The following is a 27,445-nucleotide window of genomic DNA, read 5'->3' on the forward strand; positions in this document are numbered from 1 at the left end:
TGCTGTCACAAGAGTTTTAATGTCAAAAGGCAAAAAAGCAGACTAAAAAAAAAAAAAAGATTTCACTACACAGACCAGTAAATTGTGAAACATTTCTGTGGATTTGGGAGTTGTTTATTCAACATTCAGATTTTTGTGGCTTCACCATGAACATAACATTTAAAAAATAAAAACACTGCAGTTTAGTTCTACAGCAACAACATAAAAACAACAATATAAATAATAACAGTGATTAATAAGATCGGCTATTTTTGTGTGTATACAGTATTCAAATATCAGGAATGATTCTGTACTAAAAAGCAGAAAAACAGTCCCTGTGTGGACATAAAATATGTTCTGAAAACAAAGCAATCAGCAAATCAAAGTGCAGGTGCTCCAGAAGTCAATTCAGCAGCATAATTTCAGTAGACCGCTAATATAGTAAAGCTATATAAAGTGACATTACATTACGTAATCAAAACACAGAAGGACAATTCAGATTGGATACAGTCCTGAACATACACTGTTAGGTTTAATCTGCTTCTAATAGGATAACAGGTGTAGATCACTACATAAGAATGCATTGCCTTACATGATCTAAGAGGTTATTAGTAATGTACATTATTCCATATAAAGTACAGCAAGCTGATTTTGTATAGTATAGATAATAACAATTTTCAACTGATGGCATTTCCTTCTCTCCATAGATAAACATTAACCCTGTGGCGGAGGGCGGGGATTATTTGGTTTGGCAGGGATGGGGTTAATTCCATTCATGCCGAATGCTCATGTGGAATGTGGCTGTGTCGTGAATAAATGTTAAAGACCCAGCCACATGGTATAAAAGCAAGGGTGTTTGGTGGAGTAGTGTAGGGTGAGTTTATGAACTGTGCTTTCTGTACTGTTCAGTGAAGGTGAATGTCCAGCCTGACCGACATGTTTGTGTTCAGTGTTATTTTGTTTGAACATTTTATTTTGGCCCCCGTGCTGTGTTTCTCTGTTTTGTCTATTCGGTTTTGTTAAATAAAAGTGCGCAACAGTGCTTTAAAACTGCTGCTTCTGTCTCTGGGTTTGCTTTCCTGTGGCTGACCAGCCTTGACCGCAACACTACCCTGCTACAAACATTCTACTACCTTTCTTTCTACATGGGAAATAGCATTTCTTAAGATTGGATAAATATTTGTTAACAGTCAGATAATACAACCTTTTTCCCCACTTAATAAAATACAATGTCAAACTTTTTTTTTTTTTTTTAATCTATTTAGCATATAAATAAAACAATTAATCACTTTCAATACAATAACCAACATCCAGGCTTTCAGTTGTCTTACAGCAGATGACACACCACACCCACTGACAGGAAAATACCAGTGCCTGCATTTGTGTCACACTCACATCTATTTAGAAAAGGGGCATTTCCTTTTACCAAGCTTACAGTTATCTTTTATCCAGAAAGGGTGGAGATCTCATAGTTGCTAGCGGACAACACCTGTTTCCTAACTTTCCGAATGTTCTTGGCGTTGGGGATTCGAGTCATGACGGCCACAGGCTTCTCAAAGTAAAGGACTAAGGCTTGCTCAGTCAGCAAGGAGGCTAGAAACTGCTCGAAGGTAATGGCCCAGTCCTTGTCGATGCTAGTGCTGTGGGGCAAGGAGCTGCCGTGTTCACCGCGCACCAGCACAGTGTCATCAGCAATGTCCTCGCACTGCAGCTTCTCGTCCAGGTCATGAGAGCCGGCACTCAACACCGAGTAAGACGACATGGAGGTATCGTCCTTGGTCTCGTCGTCCGAGATGAGCATGGCTGAAGACATGCCGTTGTCCTTCGGGGATGAGTCCTCGAGTTTAATGTCCTCCATCTGGGAGCACAGAGGCTGCTCACTGCCACTGCAAAGCTTCACTTCTGTTCTTTCCTCTACAGCCAGGCCAGGGATGAAGGTGTCTCTCTGCTCGCCTGGGATGAAGGTGTCTCTCTTCTCGCCTGGGATGAAGGTGTCTCTCTTCTCGCCTGGGATGAAGGCGTCTCTCTGCTCGCCTGGGATGAAGGTGTCTCTCTGCTCGCCTGGGATGAAGGAGTCTCTCTGCTCGCCTGGGATGAAGGCGCACCTCTGCTTGGTCTGCTGGTTGTGAGGGTTCTCTTTAGTTGAGCACAGAGGGGGGTCTTCCTTGTCCACAGGGATACAGAACAGTTTGCCCACCTCGCCAATCTCCAGCAGCAGGCTGGTGACAGTGGCAGTGGCATGATACAGCTCCTGCTCATTGGGGTCCTCCCTGAACATATTGTAGAGGGTCTTGCACAGTTCAATAAACTGCTCCTAGAGAAAACCACATCAATACATCCTTACTAACGAGACTCTGAAAGGTTGGAGAAAATACTTAGTGCATCACTGTAGGCAGTAAATAACCTTGTGCCAACATGGTAAAAAGATACACTTTTTGAAAGAAAACAGGTACTTTTTTTTTTTTTTTTTTTTTTTTTTTAAAGTGAGACACTCTCTTCAATGGGAACAACTGATTTAATTCCTTATCTTAAGGTGAAATTAAAAGGGTCTTATATTTATGACCGGTCAAAAATAAATATTATGTTGAAGATGTAGGTCGCTTTCCGGCTAATCGTTTGGGTGACACAATCTGTATGGATAACAGGGTAGCATTTTTTTACTTTTAACTCGGTACTACTGCTTGCAAAATAATAGCCAGCATAACTTTACTTTCATGGACTGCAACTGTACACACTCACCATCTCTGTAAGTCAAAACATTACAACCAAGTTATAGGGCAAGTCACGTTAGAAATTACCTGGTTTAGTTTAGGCAGCTCCTTCATATTTTCTATTTTGGACTTAGCCTCTTGATTCCATAATTTTAAGTAAGTCTGGTAGTCAGGTGTGTGTGTCTTCTTAACTGTAGAAAGAAAAATACAAACTAATGGTGAAATGCAGTAGAGTTGCCATTTCATTAAATATAATTGCAGTTATAGTTCATGTTAAATGAGTGTTGTAGAGATAATTTGTGTATAATTTAGCCATTTAAATAAATAAATAAAAAGCTTCCTCAAAAGAGCCAACTTCCCAACCCTTCGGCATATTTGACATGTCAAGGTAAAGTGTGTTTGAAAACAGTGGTGGTACTAATAGATGTCTATAATTATTTATTTCAGCATTTTTTTTTTTTTTTCAAAACAAGGAAAACTCCTGACAAGGAAAATTAAATTAATAGCTAGCTGAGGCTACCTTTAGCAATAATAACCTCTTTTAAAAAATTTGCTTTTAGCATGATTCTTTAATGATTTTTGACCATTCTTCAACCAAAACTGTAAGGCTGAGGTGATACATCGATTTATTGATGCATCGTATCGTTTGACAACTATAACATCTTACCTTTCTCTGTTCTGAAGGTGACGGTTACAAAACCATCATCTTTATCATTCTTAGATCTGGAATCAAAGCCTATAAAAAGGAAAAATAGATTTTGTTTAATAAATGTGCCAAGCAATGTGGCATACACCCTGATCCCCAATAGTATCCTATACTTGTAGAAGAGTAGCCTATATACGATTAAATGTGATTCCATTTATAGATGTTTACATAAATATAGTGGATTCGTCAAGTTAAAACCGAAAATAACATACAGTTCAGTGAAACAACATTTAGCTGAAAAGACTCAACTTTCAACAATTATATAACAAAGCTAATTTCGATATAACTACATTAGAAAATAATGGACAAAGTAAAAGGAAGCTAAGAAAACATAATGCTAAGCTCAAGTTTATTGCCAACAGATTCAATATGAACAAAGCAACAATACATCTTGCCCTGCAAACATATAACACTGCAGATAATTATGAGCTACTGTTAACTTATAAACAGCTAAGAGGCAAAGCAAAACCTGAAAATACAACCCTGTGGAAACGAACCAATGTAACAAATCACCAAGGAGCTGAATAAAACAAAGGTGGCATTGAAGTAGTGAATACAAACTCCTTTCAAATGGAGCTACGAATGGCGCTAACATTTATCTTCAGAAAACACTGACAAATATATACCCACCGTGTGAAGTCTCTGGTGTGATATCTTCAAAGAAATACTGAGTAGCTTCAAAAGCGGAATCAGGTTCCTCGTGTTCAGGGGCTGGCTCTGTGGCACATGAAAAGAAGCACCTAATTACTATACATCAAACCTGCACATTGCTGAAAGACAACAGTACATACTGGCCTCACTTTACACCTTCAATATCAAAGGTGGATCATCAAGGTTTTAAAGGACACAGAGCAAATAAAATAACTGCAGCAAATCTAATCTTATTTGAATTACTGTCACTTCGTAGGCCTGACAGTTTAGATGTACATGTGTATTACATCTTTTTATTGCATTATTTTTTCATAGCCATTTAGAGAAAAAAAATGTCCAAGCACTCCTACATATATTTCAGTTGTGTGTTTCTGTAGTAAGTTAATTTCTTATCCTTCCAAATTTAAATCAAGGTCACACGATGGAGTACAGAGACATTGAAAACAAGTGAATCACAGGAAAACACACTGATCATAATTTGTGCATCCTTCATACAGATGAATGTGTCATCTAAATGTGCACAGTGATGCTGATGCAATTTACTGGAATTATTTTGCTAGCTTTTTTCTTTAATGATATTGCACCCCGCAGAGCCACATATACAGTTGTATTCAAAAGTTTACACAGCCCAATTTATAATTTCTAGAAGTTATAGGAAAAATCTTTTGTAACAAAAGTTTAGCTTTTGTGGATGAGGAAAAAAAGTTACAAGAAACAGATTATGAACTACAGTCATTTCAGCAATTTGTTTTGCAAAACTCTGACAAGGAAATCTCCTGACAATGAAAATTAAATTAATAGCTAGTTGAGGCACTTTTAGCAATAATAACCTCTTTTAAACAATTAGCTTTTAGCATGATTCTTTAGTGATTTTTGACCACTCTTCAACCAAAATTGTAAGGCTGAGGAGATACATCGATTTATCAACGCATCGTATTGTTTGACAACTATCGACAGTCAAGCCTGTGCATCATTTTTGTGTAAAGGATTTAAGTAAAAAGAAAGCTTTTATTTTTTGTAAAATTCTGAATCAGCAATTATGTTTTGCATGAAATGCTTCTCTGCTCCTCTCTGGTCTGACTCTCTGAATCTGCATGCGATTAAGCTCACCTTCTCCCCTCTGCCCCACACCCTGAGTGTTTACTGATGGAATTGCATCTGTGCAGGAGCCTTCAAAGTAACAGAGCCAATTAAGAGCGTTGTGCTAGAATTAAAAATACTGTATTGACGAGCTACAATGCCTTCTGATGTTTGGCAATTATTTTCTAAAGTAAGATGGCAAGAAGGAAAAGTAAAGAAAGTAATGTTTGGGATACTCCAGTAACAACTAATTTTGTGACGTGCACAGTGCTACATGGGATACTGAGACCCCAGCTGCTTGCTTACTTTTATTTTATTTATTTATTTTTACACATTGCAATGCATAAAATTACTTCATAATATAAACACAATTATTGAATAGGGATGAAAAGGGGATATGTGGTCTTTCACATCTGCATTTTTTTTTTTTTTTTTTTTTTTTTTTTGCATTTTATCACAATGTCCTGCGTATATAACGCAGAATTCTGTGTAAACGTGATCTCTGGAGATGGCACCCTACAAAACTTCAAAGGAAATCTGAATTTATTCATTTGAACTACCCCTAAGTAAAAATCAAGAAATGTGTTCTTTTCTTTGTACGCCCCACTAGACTTTCTCCAAACGTAACTATCAGCATGACCAAATAGCTTGATTTTTGTTTCATCAATCCACAAAACCTTTGACCATATCCACCATTCAAATGCCGTTTTGCAATCTTTAAGCGATTGTCTTTGTGACGTTTTTTTAAGAGTGGCTTTTTCCTTGGCCTATGACCATGGAGACAGTCACCACGCAATACTTCACTTATGGTTGATATGGAAACCCCAATCCCACTTCCAGCCAATTCACTTTGAGTATCTTTGACAGTCAATCTCGGATTGTTGTTAATCTTCCTCGCAATTCTTCTATTTGTTCTTGGTAAAAGAACCTTCTTTCTTCCAGACCGAGGGAGCATTGCGACAGTACCATGGAGTCTTATACTACTTGATAATAGCAACAATAGTTGAAATTGGGATACTCAAATACTTGGAAATCTTCATGTATCTTCTCCAGCTTTAGACAATAAATAATGCCATTTTATATAGCGCCTTTCATAGTGGACCACCATCACAAAGCGCTTTACAAAATACAGTAAAAAACAAAGCATAATATATTAAAGTACAAGGCTAGGATGTGAAAATTCTAAAACATTGTGGATGCGTATGTCATATAGATTCGTAAGAAGGCAGTGAAAGAGCAGAAGTAGCAGAGGCACAACAGCTAATAATCAGGCTTAAGAGCACAGAAAGCAAGAGATAACAAGTGGGTCTTGAGAGTTGCAAGACAGCAATCATCTTATGCCTAATCCTTTTATACTCTCTAAGAATGTTCACCTACAATCCAGCATTTTCTAGGATTAGGTTCTGCATTACCATATTGTAATTTATAGCACCTTGTAGGCAATACTATCATAGCATCAAAGGGTATGCAAACTTTTGAATTAGCATTTTTGGAGTGTTGCAAAAAAACTGCTGATGTAAATAATTGTAGAAATCTATTTCTTGTAACTTTTTTTCCTCATCCACAAAAGCAAAACTTTTGCTACAAAAGATTTTTCCTAAAATTATTTGTTTTTCTAGAAATTTCTAGAAATGACAAATTTCCATTGGGGTATGTAAACTTTTGACTACAACTATACATTGTACACTAGAGCTAGACTACCAAATTTATAATACACACCAAGAACCAGCCACAGTAATCTGATGTCGTCTGATGCCAAGGAGGGTGTGATATGCAGTTCTTTATATAACTGTATGCAATGATGGAAACCTTCCTATTATCCGAAGAATTCAACCCTTAATATACTTTTGTTAGCTGCTCAAATGCATACCCATGATCCTGAAATGTATAGGATTAATTATTGCATGCTGTAGAGTCAGACATGAATTTGGACACCAGTCTCAAAACAGTCAAGTAAGTCAGCAAGGATTTTCAGCACACATTAGCTTATATCACACCAATGAGATGTGCAGGAATATAACACCTAAAGCGAACACACACATGAGCAAGCACATTTCCACTGGCACTACTGTATCAAAACACAAGAAAGTAATTGACCTGTTATGGCAAAGTAATTAACAATTCGATTTTCTAGTTCAAGGTTTCCCAGATTGTGTTCTTGTAAAGCTCAGAATTACTCTTGCTCAAATTAACACAGGCAGCACAAACCAAGTTCTTCATTACCATAAAAAGAATCCTCACAATGTCTTAACCAATCTTCTGTTGTATGGCTTTGATACAGTTTATATTAAAATGTAAAGCATAAATTTATTAGGCCTAAATATGTGTACAGTGTACATACCAGCATATTCTCATATTTTTTACTGTCTGCATACTGCATGGAGGATAGGAAATGATGAACACCCGTTTTAACCAAATAATAATAATCTTTATTTTTATATAGCGCCTTTCATAGTGGACCACCATCACAAAGCACGTTATAAGATACGAGACTACGGTGTGTGAACTATACATCAGCTGCAGAGTCATTTACAGGAACGTCTCACCCGAAAGACAGAGCACAAGAAGGTTAAGTGACTTGCTTGAGGTCACACAACAAGTCAGTGACTGAGCTGGGATTTGAACAGGGTACCTCCTGGTTACAAGCCTGTTTCTTTAACCACTGGACCACACAGCCTCCTATAGAGCCTCTAAACCAAACATCTGACATCCACAAAACATGCAGGACCTCTATTTCTAATGAATTCCAAAGAAGTTACATTTCCATTCGCAGAATACTTTAGAAATGTTTTAACCCAAAATAACATACATAAGATCCTCTCTGCTGTCCCACATGTGTTGTCAATGCAGTCTCACTTCAAAATACGCTGAGGTATTCAAAGAGGAGGCACTGTATACTAACCTTATCCTCGATTCAATAATTTAGGAAGGGAATACTGCATCCCTTCCGAGTTCTAGTTACGTTTACCAAATTTCTCAAATTTTTACTTACCAGTCAATACGTGCATTTTATACAATAGTTTTAGTTTTTCAGTCAGATCTCCATGACACAGCACACCTACAAAATACAGATACAAATACATTTTTTTTTTTATGAATAAATAACATTTGAATGACCAATTCCTTAAAGAATATGCATCAACTACGGTTTAAAGAATACCAACATAACATGCCAACTTCCTGTACTAATGTATACTCAATAGCGAACGTCAATGTGAGTTGTAGACTTTACCCAGGGAGGAGTGTTAGGAGTTAGAGTATTGTATGTTATTGTATACGTTGGCAGAAATCTGGGAAAACAAATTCCCAAAACATGTTTTGGATTAATTCTAATGTAAAATGGATTCCCCAGGTGTTGCAGCGGTAGTATTTTAAGGCAGATGAAAATGTAAGATAAATACAATTAGCAGGAAAAACAAAATATTATACAAAACCAGATTTACACAGAAGGAAAAAGAAAACATCAAGTCAGAAGTATAAGCGGCAATATCTAACATACTTAAACCAGTGACAAACTCTCTGAAGTTGATGAAGGAGTCGCCGTTCTGGTCCAGCAGTCTGAAGAAGCGCACTGCGAGCGAGTTGGAGTGCACCCCACTGGCCCATGGGAAGAGGAGTCTGAAAAGGCCCTTAAACTGCTCCAAGTCAATGCGGTATTGCTCCAGGTAGGGCAGGCTGGGGTCGTGTCTGTCTGTAGGATTGCTGTTCCCACCCCAGTAGCAGCTTGTCAGGTGTTCAGCCTGCCCAAGAAAGGAAACAATATACAGCAAAATGTACCAGGAAAAAAAAAAAAGAAAAAAAAAAAAGAATGCTATGCACATTTCTGTTTTTAGAGAATACATAATGGCACCCCTAACTTACACCAATAGACACAGAGGTGTTGTTTCAGTTGACTATGTTAAAATATTAAAGTAAAACTTTTTTTTCAAATTTATTAACTATAGAAAATGAATATGTAGTTAACTTTAATTCAGGAAAATTCACATTCAGGAAAATGTTAACTTAATATCCAACCCATATTTCTGTGAACAGGTTATATTTACTGTTGCATCCAAAGATTTCATTTTCTTCACTTAGTTACATTCAAGTTTTTATTTTTCATCAACACATTTATTTATTTTTTTTTTTTTTAATAAAAAAATGTAATAATCTCAGTAATGTTGACACACAGTTTTCAGGTTAAGTCTGATTGTATGTACTGTGTATCAGGTGTATATCACACTGTTGTCTGCTGCATGGTATACTTCCGTATAATTATTTTTTAAAAACTAAAACTTGAATTAAGCTTTTAGACCCTTCATAAGCCCCCTTCATGTAGACGTCTTACACCACTATGTAAGACCAGATCACTTGACTGACTGACACACACACACACACACACTTATCAATCAGGCGTAGTACAAACAAACACACAACCTCATCTACCTCTTGAAATTCAAGAGAGTAATTACAGTGCTTACTCATTGTTTCAGAATAGACCTCAGGGAATGTTTCAGCATGGTACGTGTCTCTGCACCCTTATTGACAGCACTCAGTATGATCATAATTCAGTTTATCCCAGATTGTGAAATAATGTGGGGGCACAATGTGTCTGCACATACCTTACACTTACAGTAAACAATGGTAGTGAAAGATATGTTTGACTTTACAGGACGTCTGTTAACAATGTGCTATGACTCCATGTCATGCATGCATGAAAGCTACAATTCCTAAATTCTGCTATGGCTGACCTTACTAGATAGTTTTACTTCCCACTGCTCAAACTGCAGATGCCCTCCACTATCACAAGCACTTGCAAAAGTGATCGTCTACTGCAAACTGTTCCATTAATTGGTATTGCTAGTGCACTGAAAGCATACAGCCTGTTTGAAAGAACTCCAATTACAGAAAGAACTCTCCAGCACTCTCCTAATTAAGGAAGGTACTGTGAACGGATTACATTCCAGTGTAACATGGCGAATCAAGAAAGAGAGTCACTCAGTTCTATTTGCCTAATTGTCCTACATTCATCCCAGGACCAGGAACGATAATCAATGGGTTGTGAAATGCCAGTCTCTTTGTTAGAGGTTAATGCAGCATTTTCATCCCTGCAGAGTACACAGGGTGTTTATCGCAGCTCAAGGAGGGAAAAAAAAATAAAAATCCTTTAAGTAATCAGTTAAAAGAACTTATTAGAAGCAAAGAAAAAGACACAATTACTAATAGAGATATAATCACTTTAATGATGTAAAACTATCAAGAAGCTATTAAGAACAATATTCCAACAGCTGGTACTGGACCTTAGTTATGCCTAGTTTCCACTGCCGTGGCCGTAAAAGGTGTTTCCACTGCTGGCCACAACAGCCCCGGCCAGCCGCGGACAGTTTTTCTGGCCTGCTTTGCTTTATCGTACCAGAGTGCTGACAAAGGAACTAAGTCTTCATGTAGCAGGGAGCCGTGTGATTGTATAGGAAGCCGACAGGGGAACAGAAAAGCATTTAATCCTTTACAACGGCTGCCGTCAAACAAATTTGTGTTGGCATGTGGGAAAATAAGGAGCCAAAAATGTTTGTTGTCTGTATGGGCTGACTCGGAAATACAAAAACAGTTAATGATTACCTTGAAGAGGACATACAGTTCTTCAAGCTCATCGATACTGAATGCTGTTTCGGTCACAATAGTTCGTACCTAGAAGTAACACAATAAAAAACATTATCACCCAAATCTCTTTTGTTGAGTTTTGCACAATTCAATCAGACAATCAAGTTGTTGTTCAGACTCACCACGCTGCGTTTTGTGGTGTCTTCGATCGTCTGGATCACCCTCAGCCTCTGTTTAAACCGCATCTGTTCAATGACATCTGCCCTGATGGTCCCGAATTTCTAAAAAAAAAATAAATAAATAAAAAAAAATAGAGTATTGATTATAATTGTGGGGGTTCATTTAATATAAAACATCATCACAACTGCAGTAACACAAACTCTGATCTAGCTAACGACCCTGCTGTGTGAGTGTGTGGAAGAGTTCAAAATGTTGCCACAAAAAGCACTGCAGGACTGATGCTATTTTTGTCATCCTGTTTGTCATATTTTGCTTCACTGTATCGGTTAGTTAGATATAGCATTTCAAACAATTTCTTCGCCTGTTTTACATGAGGTATTTGTATTTGCGTATGGTAAATCGTGATCAGATTATCAGCATCTCTCTCGACAGTTCAATAGATGGACAAACGGAACATATTTTACAAATTACCACTTGCCTGCATTTTTCAAACAGGAAAAACGGCATCAACTATACCAGCCTAACACTATGTTTACTGACAACAAAATTCACTTTAGTGCAGTGTAAAACTCAACAATAAACTGGTAATGCAAAATAACCAGCAAGAAATACTCGTGATTAAAATGAGTAGCTTAAACAGTCATACTTTTTTATAAGTTGCTTAATTCCGTTAAGAAAAAAAAGGGTAAACTGCTAAATTAATCTGGCCCAGTGAATCTTAAAAACACACTTTGAATGCCAAGAACTAAAGAATGCTTTGAAGCATTAATCAATTTTCCACAGTTATCTTTCCAAGAGTTGCAGTTAATACAGCATCTGCATAAATGGAAAGCCATAATCAAATTTATCACCATCAACTGCTATCCATCTACCTATGTCTTTTTACATTTGGGTAAATTTTATAATATTTACAAGTAACTCCACGTGTCCAGGATCTGCACTGTTGTATAAGAGATTACTGAAAACAGCATTCAATATCCAACTGCTATCATCTGCTCCAAAGAACCCTGAAGCTCTGAGCATGTGACTAATGCCTGTGGTCAGAAAAATATCAAAAGATTAGTGGGTTTTCCCTGTTTTTAGTTATAGCGGATAAAAACTTAATGCAGCCCATTCAACTGATCTATAGACTGACATGGTTTAAATCACTGAAAGAAGGGGACTTGTGTAAGACCTCTGTAACAGTGTGCGAGTCACTTAAGGGCACTTCTGAAAGCATGTAAATTACCAGGCTTGGTCTCATGTTAAAATGTAAACAGTTGTTGTATTTAGATCTTCCGCTGTTTGAAGCAATTAAATATATGTATTACAGATAATTTAAAACATAACATTATATTCATATATAACAATGTATCTAATAAAAACAATCAATTATCAGTAAGTATAATCGTGATTCTGGCCCTGGTCTCAATTTGGGTATTTGGGTTTTATAACACAAATATTTACCAGTAAAAATAGTTTGTATTAAGTACAAAAATACATGTACTTCAGTATAAATTAACTTTTTTTCACATTTTGACAATTGACATGGATGATTAAAATGTAACAATTAAAAAATCTGTTTATCTTTTTATAAAGCAAATAAATACAAGGCAAATAACCTATTTTTCAGATAAGTCAAAAGTGGTGCAGACAAATCTGTAAAAAAAAGGTGCAACACATTTACTCCCATTATAGTGGTTTGATGTTCCTTTAAAAAATAAATGTTTCATTAAAACAAGCAGTTTTTAGTTTTTTTTTTAATAAAGTTATTGGTGACTGGCAAATTGGAGGGAGAGGAAAATGAATGGTGTAGCCAGTATATAGATATATAGATCAGGGTTCTCCCCAGGAATTCTGTACAGCTGGGCAGCAGAACATTCTAGCCGGGAGCACATTTAACGGAAAAGTAACATTAAATATATAATAGAACAAATAATTTGAATAACGTGTTGTCTTTCGTTGAGTATATCTGGCTGCGCTTTTTTATATTCTACAGTTTCTTTTTCATTACTGTGTTTTATTATGGTAAATTACCGTGTTTATTTAGGCACTCTGCGATTTGACTGAGGAAAGATAACGGGGTTATTGGAGTTCACCAAAAAAAACACGGTGACCTTTTCAGCTTAATTATTGAGCTTACTGCTTCATTTAAATTGTTTTCTTTGTTAAGTTTTCAGAGCATTTTGTTAATGCACATCTGTTTTTGTTTTCACAGTTCTACATTTTGTTCTACAGCTGTTCATTTTAACCATTTGTTTTTTTTTTTTTTTTTTTTACAGAACAGTACTCACACACATTTGGTCACCATCATAACTGTTCCATGAACCGGAGTTTAATAATACAGCACTTAAGCATCTGTATATCAACTGGCAAGTGTTCAGCTAATATCCCATCATGCCTTTCTTGAACATGAACCCCCAATATCTCGCACAAGCACTTGTGGGTACATATTTTTACAATACCACAACAAAAGGAAAACGCTTTTTCTTTTGGTGCATATACTGTATATATATATATATATATATAGCTATTATGTACTAATATACCACCTCACAGTACAACAATACTACAAAAAATAGACAATGATAATACCCGAAAACAATCTTTAATGTTTTTAATAAAGTAGCCGATGCAAATATAGTATCAGCCGGTGCATTGTGCCGATCCTCAGCTTATTTTGAAAACCCTGCATTCACTGTCACTATTTTTTTTACTTTGAAAAGAATTGGTTAGTTGTTTTAGCAGTCATTTTTAACATTTTAGCCTCTCAAACTGCTTAACACAGAAAACCCACCCCTTCAACTCTCTGACTGGTTAAATGTTGTGTCAACACTTAACACAGCCGTCGTGGTTCGAAGATGTTTTTTTTTTTTTTTCACCCAGCAATGCACAAGTGATCTAGTCTGCTAGAAGCACAATCAGTCCTTTTTCTTAAAGGCACAGTATCACCTGGAAGACAGGCTGATCAGGTTTTTTCAGCTGAGCAGCGACTGCCACTTTGCCTGTGGAGAACCCTGTAGATATATTTATTTATGTATGTACCTTTTCTGTGAGCAGGCCAGTAAAATACTTAAAGCAACAGGTCTAATTAAATGTGAAATTATTATTTTTGGACGTTTTAAAAAGATCCCCACTTCGTATGAATTCCTCACGAGCTTGAAGATGTCAACCTCAGGGTGTGGCTCCCCGTCGTCAGTAAGAAGGGAGTGCAGGTGGGGGATCGGTGGCAATGTGCTGTCCTTGTTAGTCACACTGTCCAGATACCTACAGGAAGGAATCACAGTGTCCCGTTATGTAAATAACAACACACCTGCAACACTCCGTACATACATACTGTGTTACACAGACACCTGGGGTTCAACCACTCGAAGCTCACACGTTAGAGTTTGAAATTACACCTTGAGTGGGTAAGTGCAATGTGTCGTTTAGTGCCTACAGTACTTCAGTGTTCACTGAGAAAGATACTAGCCAAAACGTGTGTCTACTTGACTTACATTCGTATAAGGTTTCCTTTTTTTGATTGAGTGTTTGGAAGTTATGACCAATGTGTTACTGCAAACAGCGAAAAATAATAAACAGCAGGGACTGCCTTAAGCAGACTCCCCACTTGGTATACCTCGCAGGTTTTCCATCTACAGACACAACTGTGGGAAGTCAAATCCTTACCTTCCCAAAACAGTCATGGCCTCCCCGTCATCCTTGCAGTTGAGCAGCTTGTCTATGTTGGAGTCGAGCACGGCGAGGGCCAGCTGGAAGATGACTTTGATCCCCTCGTAGAAGAAGCAATCCACCACCACGACGGCACTCTCAAAGGGCATGACGCTGAGGAACATTGTGAGGAACCAGGACAGGGAGATGGTGGAGATCACACCCAGGTCCTGCATGCAGTCGTACAGCTGGGGCACATACTCCCGGGCCAGCTCCTCAAACACACCCTGATCCACTAGAGCGCCTGAGAGACAGGGGGAGGTAGGGAGGATGTGAAAATCACCCCTATACTGTTAACACCATGGTACTAAGGACATAACACAGGCAAACTACATTCTGTTTTGCTACATAACTGGAACACGTGGTTTAAAAAAAGTTATGCAATGATGAATTATGGAGCTGTACTTGCCAACAACCCTTGTGTTGTAATAGTCTGGCAGCATTCTTTCACAAAGAGCCACAAGCAGCCAGAATGCCTCTTCCTCTTTTGCATATAGCAGCAGCACAGACGTCACGATGTTCATGGCCTGTCAGGTACACAAGCAGGGGTAGAAGAGGAGAGGTTACACAAGAGCACAGCATCTGCGGCAAACAGCAGCAACTTTCCTTACCGGAGCGTATGCACAGGTGGACGGCAAAGGTGTATACTCAATGGTAGAGGAGAAGAGCAACAAAAAAATAAATAAGCAGAAAATGATGGTGTCTGTATCCTCTTCACGGGACTGAAGGTTAGATTCTCAAAGTTCTTTATGCAAAATTGTCAATCAGCGTGCTTTTTTTCAGAAAGGAAGAATGCACTGCATTTGATTTAGGGACTTGTAAGTAGGCAGAAGATAATCTGACTGATTGTCTAATTAGAGGATCCCATGGGGGTGATTTTTTATCCAGGGCGCCTCCATGCTCATGAGCGTTAGTCTATTTGACAACTAGTTATACCTCAGAATTTATGTCAGAGTGTTTAAAGGTATGGCTGTATTTACCTGACAATATCCAATGTTGGGGTTCCTGAAAGCATACGCCGTTAGCACCCGTCTCAAGGCAGCGATCCCCATTTCGTTCTGGAAGGCGGGGTGCTCAGGAAGCGAGCGGTGCAGGTCTCTCTCTATCTCCTCAGTGGCCAGGTTATACTTGCCCATGGACTTCTCTACCAGATCTTCATAATAACCAGGGTGGGTGGCCATCTCATTGACAGCACCTGCAGAAACATCAGGATGAGCCAGGCGTGTTTGAGTGCCAGGAACAGAATAAAATTAAACATTGTTTTAAATTACTTAAAAGACAATGAACAAGATTTAAACAACCAGCACATTTTAATATCAAGTTCTGCTTTCCTTCCTCAGCTTTTTATTTTATTTTCAAAAGCTGTAATTAATGATTCCTAGCGTAACTGGCACAGGTGTTGCCAATGAAGTACCCCTTGAGATGCCTTTTATGACACAAAGACGAAATGCCTGTTTACTTCCCAGTGATGCATTCCTTAAATAACAGGTGAGCACTTACAGCTGTCAAATGAAAACATCCTTAACATTCACTCAAATGAAAAATCATTCTATTCAAAAAGGCTTAAAATAAACACCCATCACTGAGACCAAGAAATCAGCTACCATATCACAGATGGCTTCAACTGAGGTGCAAAGAAAAAAAAAAAAAAAAAAAAAAACAGGACTGCTCACAGCCAAGCAATACAAATACTAAATTCTGAATCTAAAAATATACATTTGACTGCAGTTAGAAGCTGCACTGTGATCATGTGAAGGTAGAAGTTTATAATAGCCACATTTTAAACACCTATGCTCTTCAACCCTTTGCGGTCCTACCAAACCAGTTCTGACATTACAATTTGCCCTTTCCAGTCCGATATCATCAAAAAGACGTAAAGCAAAGGTCTATAGTCGTTTTTTTTTCTCTGGAAAAATGGCAGATTGAGACCGATAGGCGCCGAATGAAGCCAAAAAAAAAAAAGGGAGTGTATCTGATATCTGCACCACGAGATAACACAGACATAAATAAAGGCGACAGCTGCTTCTGCATCCAGCGCTCAAAGAATATCACAGACAATTGCAGAGCTTTTTGAGATGTTATAAATAAAATAATGACTTGGATCGCATTATTGAGGAGTTTGGTGATAAAACAAGTGATCAGGAGAGGATTTATCAGTATGCACATCTATGAAGAGGTATGTGAAAAATACAGCAAACAAGGGGTGGAGCTTGGCTGGAGATGCAGTACTGAATGTCCTTTTGTGATTCAGTGCTTTTTAAACCTGTTTTACTCTGAAAAAAAAACAGCGTGTAATTTAAAACAGCGTGTATAAAATAAACAGTACCTGTGAAAATAAACTGGACTGGACGCGTCTGACAAGCGCTGAATAAATGGACCGCTAAGGGTTAAGGACGAAACCATGGAAATGGATGCATCTGGGAAGTATGTTACTCTAACACAGTACATTACAAAAAGGCATGCAGGGTGGTGTGTGGGGAAAAAGACTACTGCATGCAAACGAGCATTGAGCACCCATGCCTCTGTTTCGAGGGGCACACGGATGTTCAGAGAAGACGTTCGGCTGCTTACCTGAGAAGAGAAGCCAAAGATCTCCCCTCATGTTCTCCGGAATGCCTTTGAGTACAAGCTCTTTGGTCTTCTCTGTCCGATACATGCACACGCCCTGGCCATACTCTGCAAAATGGTTCTTCCAGGCCTGTTCTTTCAAAAACTCTTTTGCCTGTAATAGCACACACATGAAGAATAAAAAGAAGGGTTCTGCACACAGCAGCATTCCTGCACAATCACAGCTGATCAAAATGAAAGATTCTTTTCATTAAATTCTCCTACAGTACTTAGGTCAACTAATACTAGAACTGCTTTCCACTGTGAGCAAGCACTACGAGACAACATTTATCATTGGCCTGGATTTAAAAGTATGGATGCACTGATCATTCAGATACAGTGGCTCTCAAAAGTACTTTCCACATTTTATTGTGTTACAACATGGAATCAAAATGGACTTCAAAAAGTCTCTACCAGCTTTGCACATCTACACTGCAATTTTTGCCCATTCTTCCTTGCAAAATTGCTCAAGCTCCGTCAAGTTGGATGGGGACATTTGGTCTGGGCCACTCCAGGACATTGACATTTTTGTTTTGAAGCCACTCCAGTGTGGCTTTGGCTGTATGTTTGGGGTCATTGTCCTAATGGAAGATTAATCTTCTCCCAAGTCCCAGGTCTCTTGCAGACTTCAGCAGGTGTTCCTCCAGGATTTCTCTGTACTTTGCTGCATCCATTTTGCCCTCTATCTTCACAAGCTTTCCAGGCCATGACGCAGAGAAGCATCCTCATAGCATGATGCTGCCACTACCCTGCTTCACAGTAGGGATGGTGTTCTCAGGATGATGTGCATTGTTAGGCTTGCGCCAAACAAAGCGCTTAGCGTTGAGGCCAAAAAGCTCTATTTTGGTCTCCTCAGACCATAGAATCTTCTTCCACTTGGTCTCAGAGTCTCCCACATGCCTTCTGGCAAACTCTAGCCGAGATTTGATGCAAGTTTTTTTCAACAATGGCTTTCTTTTTGCCACTCTCCCATAAAGGCCAGTTTTGTGAAGCACCCGGGCTATTGCTGTCTTATGCAGTCTCTCCCAGCTCAGCTGTGGAAGACTATAATTCCTTTTGAGTTGCCATAGGCCTCTTGGTGGTCTCTCTGACTAGTGCCCTTCTCGCCCGGATACTTAGTTTTTGAGGACGGCCTGTGCTAGACAGATTCACAGTTGTGCCATATTTTCTCCATTTCTTAATAATGGACTTTACTGTGCTCTGGGGGATATCCAATGCCTTGGAAATGTTCTTATATCCTACCCGATTGATGCTTCTGAAGAACCTTATTCCGGATTTGCTTTGAATGTTCCTTCATCTTCATGATGTAGCTTTTGTTAGGAAATGTACTAACCAACTGTTGGACCTCCCAGAGACAGGTGAAGTAATACAAAAATGACTACAAAAGATTTAGAAGTGAGTAGTTTTTCGAGATTTACAATTATACTGTAAATTTACAGTATAATCGTAAATCGAAAAAAAACTACTCACTTCTAAATCTTTTGTAGTCATTTTTGTATTACTTTAGTATAAATACATGTTAATTTGGATTCATATGTTGTTTTTTTCTGACTTTATGTGAACAAAGACACAAAAGCGCCCGTTTTCTCATTGGAAATAGTGATATTTTGAAATTTACCTGTCCTGGTCACAAAAGCAAAGTTTGTGGGGAATAATAGCCATTTTCGATACTTTTGAGGCATAAGCAATTAGGAATTAACACTTACTACCCAGAAACAAAAATTGTGTTACATAGTGAATCAGGGTGAGGAAAGGGGACCAAATGGCAAGTTAGTTCCTCGACTGTCATGTTCCTCTTTCTTACCCGGCAGGAAGGTCTTGTGGATTGCGTGAACTATGCATCAGCTGCAGAGTCACTTACAACAACGTCTCACCCAAAAGACAGAGCACAAGGAGACTAAGTGACTTGCTCAGGGTCACACAGTGAGTGAGCCAGGATTTGAACTGGTTACATGCCCTTTTCTTTTACCATTGGACCACACACCCTTCTTATACAATACTATGCCACACCTCACGTCAAGTGTGTACAATTCGGTGCAGGATTCAGTATAGTACGCCAGATTGTAAGATCAGGCCATTGACTGGTGACCACTAGCTACTGTAATTCTCAGTAAAAAAAAAAAAAAAAAAAGGATTGTGGGGGGAAAAAGGAACCAGGGTCCAGGGAGGAACTGAAACCCAATGGTTTTTAACACTCCCTTCAGCAGTCATGTCAGGTTTTTATAGTTTTGTTCTTGAGTATCTGTGTTTATGCAGGAGTTTGTATGTACATACTCCTGCCCCAGATACTGAAAAAGACACTTGTTAACATGTTTGTCTCCAAGTTTCTCTTCTTTTACTCATTTTAGATGTTGAACATATGGATGATATATTGAACGCCAAAATAAAAATAAGGCAGAAATAAATCACTGTTTCCACAGCACTGTGAACTAAAGTCTTGTATCTTGTAAAGAGTTTTGTGATGATGGTCCACTATGAAAGGCGCTACATAAAAATAAAGATTATTATTATTATTATTATTATTATTATTATAATAATACATGAAATGCACTTCAGTTATAACATTGGACCGGAATTGCCAGGAACTGACAAATTATCACAGCTAATAAGTGTAGTAGAACGTTACGCACACCTTGAATGCAGTGTGATTCACTAAGGTAAAATGTATTTATTCATTTATTTTACCAATTTGGGGTTAAATTCCTCAGGAGATTTTCTGCGGTACATTGTCATCAGTGCCTGCGTGGCCGTCGGGATGCTGTTGTCGTTCAGGTTGAACTGGCGCTCCCCATCGGTCTCTGAGCCCAGACTCTGCTGAGGGCTGGAGGAAAGGAGGCTACTCTGCCTTGAATACACCTACAGCACAAGACAATCATCTGTCAATGCAGCAACGCTCTGTTAGGGTTTGCTATCAAAGAAACGGGAGTGACATCTGGGAAAGCAGCAGGCTGGAGTTGGTTTTGAGAAATCTGTTGCTCTGTGGCACAGATAATAAAAGTAGTAAGCAGTATAAATGAGTCGGGGGCTTTACTTTTAGAAAATGCTCTGATTAAATTATCACTTTTGGGATGATTATTAAAGCAGCTCAGTTATTTATTTTCTTGATACATTTTTAAAATACATTTTTCATTTTCATATGCAAATTAGGGGATTCCCCCCCAAAGAGACTTTTATTAACTCCTGATTTTTGAAAGGAGAAAAACAATTCATTATTTTGCCCCTATGAACCTTATGAAAGAAAAAGTACTAGATTTTGTAACCATTTCCACTTTACTAACTGCTCACTGCATTAGTATAACAGCACACATAACAAAACCAACACTTTATTTGTAGGGTGCTCTGTACTGAAGGCAGATGTTACGACAGCAGGCTCATTTTTTAAGGGGATAAAAAAGGGTACGATTGTGGATACCTCATCATCTGAACTGTTGTAGCTCCCGGCGAGCTCCCTCTCAAAGTAGATCTTCGAGGTGGTTTGTTGCAGGAAGTCGGAAATCCTCTGGACAAGGAAATCTCGGTCTTTGAGGTTGGCGAAGAGGAATGTCATTCTGTTTTTGGTGCTGATGGACAAAGGACTGGGCAACACATTTGAACTGTCAGCCTTCTCCACTATTGTCACCTGGTGAAAAAGAGCAATGGCAATCAAACTCTGCAAAGAAAGCAAATCTACAGTGCAGCAGCTGCAGTAGAAGGGGTCCTAGTAGTATAAAAGCATCTGATAGCCAAGCAACATTAAACAGCTTTTGTCCTCTTGGCAAGTTCACTCAACCCCTTTTTTATTCTGAGGCAATGACAAAAATAGTGTAGCCTCCAAGCACACACTTTTAAATCCCTTGTCTTGACAAAAGAAAACATTTGTGCATGAACTGTGTATTTTAAGATGAGTATGGCCTGTTTCTCTAATTCATGTAGACATTCTGTCACTGATGACTAATGGCATTGTGACATATTAGATTTCTCTTAATAGCTTCTTCAGATACAAAAACCAAATATATATATATGGCTCATACAGTTTAGGAAAAAATTGTTTAAACTTTAATATTCCCCCTGTAAGTTTTAACCCTTTGCAGTCCATTTATTCAGTGCTTGTCAGGTACTTCAGGTCCAATTAATTTTCACATGCATTGTTTATTTTACATGCACTGTTTATTTATTTATTTTTTTTCTGAGTAAAACAGGTTTAAAAAACTCACTGCATGGCAAAACAACATCAGTACTGCATCTCCAGCCAAGCCCCACCCTTTGTTCGCTGTATTTTTCACATAACTCTTTATAAACGTGGATACTGATAAATGCTCTCCTGATCGTTTTGATCACCAAACACCTCAATAATGTGATCCAAGTCATTATTTTATTACTATAACATCTCAGAAAGCTCTGCAAATGTCTGTGATATTCTTTGAGCTCTGGATGCGGAAGCAGCTATCTCCTTTGTTTGTGTAAATCTTATCTGTGTGGTGCAGCTGCTAGCGCTATTGCTCACATGCCCCTTTTTTTTCGGCTTCTTTCGGCTCCTCTCGGTCTCACTTGGCCATTGAATGGTTTTCTTGGCTTTTTTCCAGAGAAAAAACGTCTACCGATCTGTGCTTTACGTCTTTGTGATGATGTCGGACTGGAAAGGGAAAATCGTTATGTCGGACCTGGTCATACATAGGACCACAAAGGGTTAAACTACAAATGATATAACAAGCCCTGGTTGTTTGGGATATTTGTTATATACCAAGATATTCAGTATCAGCCCAGGAGTAAAGCAAGCAATCTCCCATTTCTACTCCTTAAATTCTAGAATATTGCTAAGATTTTGGAGTAATAGGGCCACTGCTGCTCCTGTCAGACAGCTTTCTTATTAAAATCTTTTCATATATCAGCAGAGGGGATTCATCTTTCCCCAAACGTGTTGTGGATTGCATACACACCTCTCTGAGCGGAATGATGAGGCTGCACAGGGCCTCCTCTTTGCTAGTGAAACAGATGTAATTAGTCGAGACAAACATCTGGCCCAGAATGTGCATTTTGTTGAAGGGGGTCCAAAGGGTGCAGCCTGTGTGCCCGTCAAGCTTCTCGTCTTTGGGCAGTCGGAACAAAGCCTTGTACCGTTCACTCTTGGCTCTTGCATCAAGGTCCCTGTAGAAACAGACAATGAGACTAGTAAAACATATAACACTCCAACTGGTGACCCCAAAAGTGTTTCTTTGAAGATCAGTGCAGGTAACCCCATTATATGCGGTGCAACACTGCCCCAACAATTAAAGTGAAGCCAGACCAGGGAGAGCTCCCCTTTCATTTACTGTAGGTCCCAAATTACTGTCACTGTATGCATTTGATTGTTTACCACCAGCCAAATATGCCTATATTAAACAGTACTGTAGGAGTGGATCTGTGCTAGAACAATCCCAGCATCTCACTCGCAGTGTAACCTGTGCAGGTTACTAAACCTGTTCCTCAGTTTCAAAACCTCCTTACTGTAAATAAAAGAAGAAGCTGGGCACTGGTGGAAATAGCATATAAGTAGCAGTAGTTTCCAATACATTATGAGGAGCAGGAGTACACTACTCTGTGCTCAAGAATATGGCACAAGAATATGGCACACAGACACCAGCTGGCCACTGTCACATGACCCTGCTGCCTAGTTTCCATGGTTACCCACCTTTTGAGTATAGACACCTTCTTGGGAGATTTCTTCTTCAGTTTAGGCAGAGACCTGTCCTGTTCAAAGCCCTCGTTGTCGAGCAACTGTCTCATAGCAATGTTGGCCAGCTGCTCCATCAATTTGAATGTCTCGTTAATGTTGAGGAAGACGGAGAATATGTGCTCACTGGACCTAGTGCTGACTTTAATGATTTCAGGTAGGAGCAGGGTGGCATTTTTCTCCAACTGGGTGATGTCTGTCCACCGGATCACTAACTTTGCTAAAACACAAAACAGACAAGCAATCAGAACTTTCCATTATTATTCCTGTTTTACATATGTTTTAATTGAGTATAAACTAGTTATAAAGGAGTGATAAAACATGTTTTAAATAAATACAAAAAATGTTTCTTATTATTTTAACTTTAAATTAGGGGAATGCATTTTTTGTTTTTCTAAGCACCAGTACTTGGATTTCAAATGCTTAAGCCACTGGTACCTAATATTAATGTCGTAACCAAATTTCCTAAGAATTTAATAAGCAGCTCTATAATTAAATCAAAAGTTGGACCAGCGTGCGTTCCCCCAGTAGGAGATAAGAAACACTACAACAGCCATTAACAGCTGACTGATGAAAATAGAATAGCAGTATATTGTTTAGGCCTACAGCAATCATGAGAAAAAAAAATAGCCAATGTGCACAATTTTCTCTAACAATTTAACCTAACGTTTATTTTTCAACAAAGGAGAACAGCCCCATGTGCTGAAAACACTGGTAGCTATAATATAGTATCAACAAGCAGCACAAGTATTCTGTCCAGGGAGCACGGTGGGGGTGGGGTCCAGTTACCTTCTTTCCCCAGCAGGAAGGAGTAGAAGCTCAGGTGGTTGATGCTGAGATAGACCCAGCCCTGCCGCGGCACCTTGCCCTTCCAGTAGCTGCACGAGTAGTAGTTGACCAGTTTCTCCTCCTCCGGCATCCCAAACAACTTGCAGAACTTAGCGATGGCTTCCTTGAACTTGTCAGTGTCATCATCCTCCTTGATATCATGGTTCTTGTTGTACTCTGCTATGATACCCTGCAGAGAAAGAAAAAAAAAATAGTGATCAACGACTGCGATACAGCTAGTTTTTGGTTTTCACTGTGCCGCTTATTTTCCAGTATTATAAAATCCAGCTTTTTAACCTTTTAACTCTCTGGTACTTTCTATCTCACTCCCTAATACAGCAGGGATTAAACTTCATGAACAGTCCAAATAGATTTCCAACCATTTTGGGTGGTGAAATTACCTTGAATGCAGCGCATTCTTAATGGAAGCCTGTGCTTTATATTTTTGCTAATTTATATGGCAAAGTTAATAGCCAATGAAAATCACACTGAATTCAAAATGATATGATGATTTATAAAATCATATTTATAATTTACAAGGATCTTAAATATCAGACTACGGTGTTGTCTGACATTGGAAGATGTAATCCCATCCTACACTCACTAGGTGACCCTGGCTGTTCAACCGCACTGCACCCAGCGAGCATTTTACAGTTATGAGCAAGGTTTAATATACCTGAACTTTTCCTTTAACAAATGTAGTGATGTCATTCTCGTTCTCAAAGATAGACAGAGTCTGCAGCAGGTTCTGTTCTAGCCATTCCCAGTGTTCTAAAATCTCCTTCCAAGAGCCACCTGGGACGAAACAAAAAAGACCAGTTAGAATTCCTTTTGTAACTAATCTGTGACTATCACACTGGGATTTATACAAGTATTAGGATGAGGCTTGTAGCTTCAGACTGTACAGGCAAGCTTACTGTATTGTGACCTATGTGATATTTTAAATTCTGTGAAAGGAGTGAAAAGGGGTGAAGTGATTTTTTTTTTTAATTAACTGTCAGTGGAGAATAAAAATATCTTCAAAACACTTTTGTTCATTTTTTTATTAAACTTACAGTTTGCCTATATTATGCTCAAAGAAACAGAAGGTCCAAAGCCAAACAAATCCATGTGTTTGGACATTTCCTTTAACTTTTTTTTTTGTGTGCCCTCTTCTTTTTAAATGTTTTCCAATACAGCAGACTAATTTTCTCACTCAAGTGAAACAGCTGTAACTATGGCTACTGTGGACCCTTTGTTCCACTGTAGACCAAGGGAAATACACATCCATGCAAAATTAAAAAAAACAAAAAAAACAAACACAGGTGCATTTCAAATCTCTAATTGAACTCTAGTGGACCGACTTCAAAGAATGCAATACATTAAAGAAATCCACCAACCCCAGGATTTACTTACTAATATGTTCAGATCTCTGGGCTCGCAGCACGCGAACACATTAACATGTATTTCGTTGCACTGCCAAAATTCCTGCTTGGCGGCTATGTCTTTGTTCCAGCACTGTAGATAATGTTTCATATCATGTAGCAGGGGAAGATGAAAGGGTTGCCGGTTTTCTTTATGCTAAAGATTTTTCTAACACCCATTGCCTTGCTGGTTTGAAACTATGAAAAGGAGATTTTCAAACCCTTTGCTGAAGCTGTACTGTAGCCCCGCGGATTTGTGTGCAAGCACTGAAACTAACAATCCAGAACCCAGTCCTATGATCATGACCTTTTTTAAAATGCCCTCCTGCTGTACCCACTGAACAGTCCAAAATGCATGCAATCATTAACCAGAATCAGCTTCATTTTTAATTTATAACTTTGAGAAAGTGCAAAGTACATGACGAACATAAAACGTGCATTATAATTAGTGCTCATAATTCAAATATTTGTTTGTGTATTCCTTAATTTTTCAAAAAGTAATAAAAGCCATTATATTGTTCTGAACGCAGGCAGAGACAGCATAGTAGTAGGGGCAGGGGGCGTGACCCCTGTGTGCACCTTTATTTTACAGCAAGGCCTTACAATATGTAACAAATTAAAACAGAAAAATATCCCAGGAGTAAAGAATATATTGTGTAAGCTTTACTTTACCCCAGTGAATTAACTACAAAACAAAGGATGCCAAATAGCAGTTCAAGCTAAACATTGTTTTGTTTATTCCTGAAGTAAATAATACATACGGTTGACACCACGTTTTATTTATTTTTTTCATTCCTTGCCATTGCTGTTTCTTCACAGTAAACACTGGCCATCTGAACATTTTCATAAAGTAATAAGATGAAGTTTACTTCTGCCTTTTTGTAGCCGAACAAGCAAACAAAAACTAAAATGTAACTTTAAACACTTCAAATAAAACAAACGTGAAAATGGCGTTGTAAAGTAAAAAAAAAAAAAAAAAAAAACGTTTTGGTTCTCATTTATTACATTCCACATAACAAAGTCGTAAAAAAAAAAATATATATATATATATATATATATATATATATATATATATATATATATATATATATATATATATATAATATAATGTGCGTGTAGTATATATAATCTACTACACATTTTCTGGAAGTTGGGAACCTTGACAAGCAAGGTATCTTACTAATGAACGGAAAAAAGACTGGCCTTTTTCTGTGTCCATGAGATTCTGGCTCGCTCTAAAGCAGCACAATGTGTTTTTGTCCCAGTTGGCTTTCCATAGAGATCACTATGTGTGTGTGTGTGAATAATCTGTCTTGTTTACTTGTTGCTGTCTAAAAGAGCTGCTGTGCTGATCCTGTGATTTTACCTATCACAAGGAGCTCATATTTCCGGATTTGCCCTTTTCTGGTAACAAACTGTCAAATTCTGGTAATTAGAAAAATTCTGGTGAGACGGTAAATAAGTGCAAGATATATTTCTCATTTGTACCGAATACGAGCATCTGATTTTTATATCTGCAATACATGTCACAAAATATCCGTTCAAATACTTGGATATTTGTCCCAGTGCTAATTATAATTTATGTTGTGATACAGACTGTGCTACCCACTGTGATAGGAGGAGACAGCACCAACACTTGACTATGATAGTGTGCTGATTTTTACCCATACAGGCTTTTTTCAATTTTCAGCTCCTGGTTTCATTCTTTAAAAAAGCACAGATATTTAGCTTAGGTCGATGATGTACCTAATTAGAGTTTTTATTTCCCCCGTTCCTGCACTGAAACTGCCAGCATAAAGGTTACAGAACCCCACCATTGCTCTAGGTGGAAAGCTGCAGTATTTTACAGTATAAAGGAAGATGCCTGGGATTTAAATATATTTTTTCTCTAGGGGGTTATAAGACAAAGGCATTTAGTACATTCACAAAATGTTAACTTCCTATTACTATTGTTTTGAAAGAATGTTGTGACATGGGGAATGAAAGGCTCACTTTTATTAAATAACAGATACTGCTCCAAGGCCTTGCACTTAACACCGATGAACTTGTACACCTTCTGCAAGACGCTAGCTCACCACACGCCTTGCTTCCGTCTTTCACTATGCACACTACAAGCGCGCAAGGGTATATATGCAAGTTTAAAGCAAGAATTGTACAAGCATGATACAAGAATAAGGATTGAATTCATGCTTACCTTGCACAAAAAATACCTAAGCTGTACTTGGATAATGCAAGGAATGCAGCAATTTACACAAAAGAAAAAAACTGCAAGGATTATGCAAGTTGTACGCAAGGCATGCATTAATTTCTTTCTTATCCTATCATATTTTAATAGTTCTTG

At 38.2% G+C, this 27,445-nt stretch overlaps 1 protein-coding gene across 1 annotated transcript in view; it reads right to left on the reverse strand.

Annotated features, from left to right (window-relative positions):
* Nucleotides 1-96: 96 nt before the first annotated feature.
* Nucleotides 97-27,445, reverse strand: part of LOC121320994 (TBC1 domain family member 9-like) — a 34,154-nt gene continuing 6,805 nt past the window's right edge. Inside the window, exons 3-21 of the mRNA XM_041259878.1 lie at nucleotides 24,378-24,496; nucleotides 23,663-23,891; nucleotides 22,832-23,093; nucleotides 22,101-22,308; nucleotides 20,597-20,803; nucleotides 19,870-20,040; nucleotides 17,149-17,299; nucleotides 15,558-15,772; nucleotides 14,987-15,104; nucleotides 14,536-14,821; nucleotides 14,004-14,133; nucleotides 10,890-10,988; nucleotides 10,726-10,794; nucleotides 8,627-8,867; nucleotides 8,120-8,185; nucleotides 4,027-4,113; nucleotides 3,358-3,426; nucleotides 2,778-2,881; nucleotides 97-2,293 (exon numbers count right to left, since the gene is read on the reverse strand). Coding sequence (XP_041115812.1) covers nucleotides 1,424-2,293; nucleotides 2,778-2,881; nucleotides 3,358-3,426; nucleotides 4,027-4,113; nucleotides 8,120-8,185; nucleotides 8,627-8,867; nucleotides 10,726-10,794; nucleotides 10,890-10,988; nucleotides 14,004-14,133; nucleotides 14,536-14,821; nucleotides 14,987-15,104; nucleotides 15,558-15,772; nucleotides 17,149-17,299; nucleotides 19,870-20,040; nucleotides 20,597-20,803; nucleotides 22,101-22,308; nucleotides 22,832-23,093; nucleotides 23,663-23,891; nucleotides 24,378-24,496 — 3,701 coding nt within the window. The 3' untranslated portion in view covers nucleotides 97-1,423. The remainder of the gene's footprint in view (nucleotides 2,294-2,777; nucleotides 2,882-3,357; nucleotides 3,427-4,026; nucleotides 4,114-8,119; nucleotides 8,186-8,626; nucleotides 8,868-10,725; nucleotides 10,795-10,889; nucleotides 10,989-14,003; nucleotides 14,134-14,535; nucleotides 14,822-14,986; nucleotides 15,105-15,557; nucleotides 15,773-17,148; nucleotides 17,300-19,869; nucleotides 20,041-20,596; nucleotides 20,804-22,100; nucleotides 22,309-22,831; nucleotides 23,094-23,662; nucleotides 23,892-24,377; nucleotides 24,497-27,445) is intronic.

This window comes from Polyodon spathula, chromosome 1 (genome assembly GCF_017654505.1).
Source record: "Polyodon spathula isolate WHYD16114869_AA chromosome 1, ASM1765450v1, whole genome shotgun sequence".
Classification (NCBI taxonomy): domain Eukaryota; kingdom Metazoa; phylum Chordata; class Actinopteri; order Acipenseriformes; family Polyodontidae; genus Polyodon; species Polyodon spathula.